The 7,282-nt window shown below is 43.4% G+C and overlaps 1 protein-coding gene across 1 annotated transcript; it reads left to right on the top strand.

The window, feature by feature from the left end:
- Positions 1 to 3,653: 3,653 nt before the first annotated feature.
- LOC129666682 (mitochondrial nicotinamide adenine dinucleotide transporter SLC25A51) lies at positions 3,654 to 4,718 on the top strand. The gene has a single exon (XM_055593922.1). The coding sequence runs from the start codon at positions 3,822 to 3,824 to the stop codon at positions 4,716 to 4,718; it is 897 nt and encodes a 298-aa protein (XP_055449897.1). The 5' UTR covers positions 3,654 to 3,821.
- The last annotated feature ends 2,564 nt before the right edge of the window (positions 4,719 to 7,282 follow it).

Raw genomic sequence — 7,282 nt, 5'->3', positions numbered from 1 at the left:
GTGTGGGTTTATTTGTGGGTCTTCTATTCAATTCCATTGATCCACCATTCTGTTTCTATGCCAGTGCCATGTTTACTACAGCTTGAGATCAGGGATAAAAATACCTTCAAAAGATCTTATTTGTTGTTATTTTTTAATTTAATTTTAATTTTTACATTAATTACAGTTTATTCACTTTGTATCCCAGCTATAGCCTCTCCCTCATTCCCTCTGAATCCTACTCTCCCTCCCTCCTGTCCTCCCATTCTTTTTAGTTTTAGGAAACTCTTTACTGTGTATAGATTCTACATAAATTTACATTCCCATTAATACAGACAGTCTTTTCTCCATATCTTCATCAGCACTGGTATTAATTTATTATTTTCTTTTTGTTAACAGCCGCCATAATAGGTGTGAAGGGTTACTTCACTGAAGATTTGATTGGAATTCCTAGATATTTGTGTTGAAGATTTCATGTTCCAGCTGGACATTTGCGCACACACACACACACACACACACACACACACACACACACACTCACACATACACATATTGAAATGTCTGCTCAGATCCCTGACCTATTTTTAAACACAGATTACTTGTTTCTTGCTGTCGGTTTGCCTGTACATTTGAAGTGGTAACCCCTTTGGAGAAGCACAATTTGCAGGTATGTTTTTCTCTTTGCATCAGCTGCTCTTTTCACCTTGTTGCTTGCTTTCTTTGAGACACAGAACTTTTCAGTTTGTTTGGTTTAGCCAGTGTTGGTTGTGCTTTTGATAAAGCGTCTAAGATATCAAGGTCAAGGTCAAGTTCAATGTTAAGAAGCTTCTTCTCTGTTTTTTTTTTTTTATTGTTTTGACTTATATGTTTTCTTTTCTTTTTTCTAGTAGTTTTATGTTTTCTGACCTCACATTTTAATTTTCATTCTCTCTTGAGCAGATTCTGTGTTTGGTGTAGAAAAAGCAGCACTTCTTTGTTTTACATGTGGATACCCTGTTTCCTCAGTGCCACTCATTCAATGGCACTGTCGCCCTCACCTTTATTATGACTTAAAAAAAAAAAAAACTCACTGAGATTTCTAAACACATCAATATGATGCTGTCTACAAAAAGAAGTAATTTTAATTCTTCCTTTCTGATTTGGATTTCACTTGTCTCTTGTTTAATTTCTTTCTATAGCTCTGGCTAGATCTTGCAGTACTATATTGAGTAGAAGTTGTAAAGGTCCTTGTCTCATCCCAGGTCTGTCATACAGAAGGCCCAGGTTTGATCGCTAGCACTGAAAAAAAAGTTTAAAAAGGAGGATGGCATTGCAGAAGACACTAATGCAGAGACTTATGAAGACCTTTATATTTAGATGCCTTCTGGGTTCTCTGTGTTCCTCCTATTTATAGAACCAGGGCCCTTCACGAATGGGGATCTTATGACCCACACTAAAACAGGATAGTTCACTAGAGTGCCTGTGGACATCTCCTATATAGAAAGTTAGAGGGAATCTTTTTACTTTTTTTTTTTTTTTGGCATGGGTATGGCTTTGGAAGAAAAGAATTATTTCTGTGAAGGACCTTGTGTAAGGAAAATTCTTGGTTGTGTGGCTTTGCCTCAGAGAAGAATGAACTTCAAGAGACAAGCTCTAAGAAACAATCACAAAATAACCTCAATTTTAAATTTGTTTTAGTGTCTTTTTAAGGTTTTTTGGTCAGCATACAACAGAGAAATTGATTTTTTAAATTCAATTTAGTGTGTGCGTGTCAGTGTGAGGGTGTGTGTGTTTGCATGTGTGTGTGTGGGCCCACATGCATATCAGAGGGTAACTTTTAGGAATTGATTTTTACTATGTGCCTTCTAGATATAGAAATGTTTCTAGCAGAGCAATCTTTTTAAATTTTTTCTTTATTATTATCATTTATTACAGTTTATCCACTTTTATGTAGGCTGTATCATCCCCATCTACTCCTGGCCCCACCTTCTATCCCTCTTTCCTTCTTATGTCCCTTCCTGAGTCCTCTGATAGGGGAGGTCCTCCACTACTATCTGACCCTAGCCTCTCAGGTCTCATCAGAACTGTCTGGTTCCTCTTTCTCTGTGGACTAATAAGGCCACCTCAGCAGGGGGAGGCGATTAAAAGCATAAGATTCCTTGCACTCCTAGCAGAGCAATCTTGCTGGGCTCTAGAAGTAGATTTCATTGTGATTTTCATACATTTATATTACATTTTGTTCTTATTCATCCCTCCTCAATGTTGATGGTTTATTAGAACTCATGTCCAAATCTCCAAGGAATAATTATTTATAATACATAAAGAACACAATAACCCATGTCAGCAAAGATCTTTATGACTATAAATTATATAGCATAGTTTTAAAGAGAAGTGAAAAGCCCTATGCAATATAAAGTGAACATATATAATTGGATCATTTCTTCTAATAGTTCTATCTGAAATGTTTACATCTGAGTGTTCCTCTGAAAGAATAAATCTCAGTTCTGAGTATCTTCAGCTGATGGTAGTTGGTGGTGCTTTGTTTTAGTTTGTAGGACTCTAGACAACTAAATAAAGGTTCCCTGCTCGCACGTTTATTTTAGGAAGCCATATTTTCATGATAGCACACCTGGAATTATATTGACGTAACTATAGCTATGAGACAACCAAATGTGGAGATGATGCATAGGAAATGTCAGGATTTTTACTTGACCCAAAGATGGCCTTGTCTTTTTCAACCCATCTTTACTGTGCTTGAGCTTAAAATGTCCCACAGGCTGCTGAGTGCAAGCTGGAAACCTCACGCACATGCTTCAGTGGGTAGAGAGGTATCTGGAAAGTAATGAAAACTAAGTAACTGTCCACTGGAGAGTCTTGGGAGGGATGTATGCTAACAAAAGACCACATCGAATGAGGGAGAGGCAGAGGAAGTGAGCTGCTTGGAAAGGAGCTTGTTAGCGAATGTTGTAGTGCCAACGCCCCTGGGAAGGCATCTGTCAATCATTGGAACCTCCACCAACCGGCACCACGGAAGTAAGAGAGCCTGGACCTCCGAAGCGCTCTGATGTAGTATGCCGATGGTGCCCCACCCACCATTTTGTACAAATCCTGCTGTACCCCATTTTTATCTACCGGGGCTCTATTTGTTGAATGTCTTCTTAGTAACATTTCAAGTATTTACTTTTAGCACTTGTATTTTGGATAACTCTCTGTTTGTTTGTGTGTGTGTCTTTAGTGGCATTATTCTGGCTCATTTCTATGTTCTAAGGAAGCATGACAGCATTTTTCTTAGTCCTGTTATCATCCAGGTTGATCTGATGGAATCTCAGGAAGAACATTTGGAAACTGCTGAAAGAATGAGGTGAATTTTATCTCTTGTCTATTTCCTAGTTCTGTCTACTTCTTCCTTAGCTATACTGATGCTGTCTAACCTGAATAATAACTAAGGGAAGTTATTTGCCTTATCAAGTCTATTTCCATAGTAATGTATTAGTTATTTTTCTGTTGCTGTGATAAAATACCATGACCAAATCACAAGAAAGGTTTTATTTTAGCTTTGGGTTACAAAGGAATAGAGTTCATAGATGTCCACTGAGCAGCAAGGGAAAAAGGCCAAGTAACATATAAAGGTAGACCTAGCTCTGTCTGCGCCTGCGCGGGCGCGGGCTCACTCGCCGGCCGTGCTGCGGGCGGGTGCCCGCGGCCATGGGAAATGCCGTTGTCAGAATTGACTTCAGAAGGGAGGAGGCTGATGATGGAAACCATTTGGAAAGTTAGCAGCAAGCTGTCATCCTCCGCGCCAGGCTCAGCTAATGTCATAGGTTAAGAAAAGTCTTTCCCAAAGAAGACAGACCACAGGCACCATGATGGACTCAGAAGCACATGAGAAAAGGCCCCCAATGTTGACCTCTTCAAACCAGGATTTGTCAACTCACATTGCGGACATGGGTGAAATAAAGCATTACTTTTGCGGCTGCTGCGCAGCTTTCAACAACGTGGCCATCACATACCCTCTTCAGAAGATCCTCTTTCAGCAGCAGCTGTATGGCATCAAAACCCGGGATGCCATACTCCAGTTGAAGAGGGATGGGTTTCGAAACTTGTACCGCGGAATCCTCCCCCCGATGATGCAGAAGACAACCACGCTGGCGCTTATGTTCGGCCTATACGAGGACCTGTCGCGCCTGCTCCGCAAGCACGTGAGCAGTGCTCCGGAGTTCGCCACCAGAAGTGCGGCGGCGCTGCTCGCGGGCACAACAGAAGCCATCCTCACTCCGTTGGAAAGGGTTCAGACTTTGCTGCAGGACCACAAGCATCACGACAAGTTCACAAACACTTACCAGGCCTTCCAGGCCCTCAGAAGCCATGGGATTGCAGAGTACTACCGAGGCTTGGTGCCCATCCTTCTCCGCAATGGCTTCGGCAACGTCCTCTTTTTTGGCCTCCGAGGGCCCATTAAGGAGCACCTGCCTACTGCCACTTCTCACAGTGCGCATCTGGTCAATGACTTCATCTGCGGAGGTGTGCTTGGGGCCATGCTGGGCTTCCTAAGCTTCCCCATCAACGTCGTGAAAGCTCGCATCCAGTCTCAGATCGGCGGGCCATTCCAGTCTCTCCCCATGGTTTTCAAGACAATCTGGCTAGAGCGGGACAGGAAGCTGGTCAATCTTTTCAGAGGCGCCCATCTGAATTACCATCGCTCTCTTATCTCCTGGGGAATAATCAATGCAACTTACGAGTTCTTGCTAAAGATTGTGTGATAAGGCCACTACATGAAGTGTTCTTCTCAGCTAACTAGGCCCAAGGAGAATGCAATTTGGCTTTGTTCCTAATTGGCCTTACTACAGGTTGGTGTCATTAAGTCCAGGCCATAATTTACAAAGCACTGACAAAAACAGAATAAAAGGTTTCAATGGGCAGATGTCAGGGCTTTGGTTTGGTCATTACTCAAGAGCTTTAGGCTGTTGCCTGGTAACTAGCCTATATCTGATGACCTTTTCAGAGCAGCTATCAGCCAAGATAGATTTCTTTTCCTCCTGGAAGGGGTTGCTGGGCCTTCTGTAGGAAACAGCGGCACCAGCAGCCAGAGCACGTGCTCCTGGCCCAGGGCTCCTCAGGCTCACTTTCTCACCTCATGTAGCGCCTCTCTGCTCTGGGGAGGGTCATCTTCACTAAACCCACGCACTGCAGAGAAGACAGTCGGTGTCATGGCCGTAGCTGCGTGATGAATTGTGGGGGTTAGCTTTGAAACTAAGTGCTGTTGAAATAGTCATTATCCAAACTTTCTTTTCAGATTTGATAGAGCTGAGCAGCTAATGAATGCTTCGTTTGGCTGTTTAGCTTTGAACATTTTCTGTTTAATTCTGAATGTGACTTTAAGCCCTTCCACAATGTGCTTGTGCTGTCTTTACGGAATTCATTGCCAAATGATAGGCTGACCTAGGTGACTTAGGCTGTGTGCCTCGTCGTGGTAAGCTCTTCACTACAAGGTCGCACTTGTTCTTCGCGCTTCTGGTGCCAGCAGAGCTCACGCTGGCCTTATGAGTAGTGACTGTCATGTTCCTGTGTCCTGTCCTCTGGTAGTAGACTTTAAAAACAAACACTTCCATAAAGTTAATTTTGGGAGTCTGTTAATACCATCCCAGGTTTTCTCCTTTCCTGGCTTCTCAGTGCCGCGGAGTGAGCTGAGGAGCGGAGGATGGTCTTCCCAGTGCTCACCCCCCTTTTTTCTCTGGAAAGAGAGGCTTCAGGGTTGACATTCTAGGAGTCCAGTGTACCACTGTGCCATTTAAGAGGGTCTGCTCTGAGGAACAGCACCTGACCAGCTTAGGTAGGCTTCAACTGCTAAGAACAGGGCCAAGGAATCATAGAGCTAGTTTCTGAGTCATGTAACACAACTCACTGTTGAAATGAAGTAACATCCAGTCTGGAGAAGTAGCTTAGGAATCTTGAGACAGCTGTCTGTCACACTAGCGAGTTAAGCTTGCTTCCTGGGATTTGATAGGAGAAAGTCAATTTCTTTCTTTCTTTTTTTTAATGGCGCTAGGGAGTGACCCCAGGGCCTTGCCATGCTGGGCAAGTGCTCTTCCACTGAGCTACACTCCAGCCTCCCAGTTTTGTGGGGTTTTTTTTGTTTTTTTTTTTTGAGGGGGTTTGTTTTTTTGAGACAGGGTCTTAGAATGTAGCCCAGGCTGGTCTTGAACTCACAGAGATCTACCTGGCTCCGAGTTAAAGGGATTAAAGGTGTAAGCTGCCATACCGGGCACCCCCAGTCTTTAAAGATAGGTTTCTTACTAACAATTTCTCATGTGGGTAATTGCATGCAAGTAAGCGCATAGACCTACAAACTGAAATTATACCCTCAACTGAAGTTTGTGAGAAGTTTCTGGGGAAGAGAATCCAAAACAGCTGTTTACCTCTAACTACACTGAGGCCGGCTAGGTCAACGCCCTCCAGCTGTAAAGGGTGAGAGCTGGTGAGCTCAGGTGGCAGTGACCGAGGTCAGCGGCTTTGAAGAACGCTGCCGGAAGATTTTGTGCAGCCCAGTGTGGACGTTAAGGGAGATGTGAGGACTAAGCAGACGAGTTTGACTGAGATAGAGTCTGAAGCGAGCAAACCTTCACCAACGGCACCTTGCTCCCCGACCCCCGTGTTTCCTCGAAGCATTGAGCACCGGGGCCTGTCAGGTGCAGCGCAGGAAGGTGAGTTAGCCGGGATTACACCTGGCCCTGGGCCTGAGCCGAGCCGGTCTCCAGGGATCGTTTTTACACTCCATGATTCAGCTGTGACGCACTCCAGTGAGCTACGTGAGGTTTGGGACGGTAACGATTCGGCTTTTGCTGCCTCGATTATGTGGCATTTTCAAACAATTACTAATCTTTTTAATGATTTTTAACTTTTAAACATTTTTGTCACTCTTAGAGCTCTTGAAGCCTAAACTACAGCGTATTACAGAGATGGCTTTTTGTCTACTATAAATTTAACTTTGACAAAAAACAAAAACAAAAACAAAAAACTTCAGAACTTGTAACCCACTCTGTCTGAACTTTTATGTCAGAATGTAATTAATAGATTCTAACTAATGCGGTAATATTTTTTAAACCTGAAAAGACTAAAGAACTCTCTGAAAAGCTTTAAAGTGGCCTTTCTGTGATGTGTGTGGCACGGGTGGCTCCTGAGCCCAGAACACTTGTGCCCTCAGAAACATGAGTTTTGTATTTAACACATTTCAGTGCTGTGAACCCTCAGGACCGCACAGGGTCGACACAGCCTCTGCATGACGGCACATTGGTGTCTTCTTTTCTTTGTGGTTAGAGACTGATGT

The sequence above is a fragment of the Psammomys obesus genome, unplaced genomic scaffold (genome assembly GCF_907164565.1).
Source record: "Psammomys obesus unplaced genomic scaffold, mPsaObe1.curated_primary_1811, whole genome shotgun sequence".
NCBI lineage: Eukaryota > Metazoa > Chordata > Mammalia > Rodentia > Muridae > Psammomys > Psammomys obesus.
The sequence above is the reverse complement of the archived record's forward strand: the minus strand, read 5'-3'. Positions and strand labels throughout refer to the sequence as shown.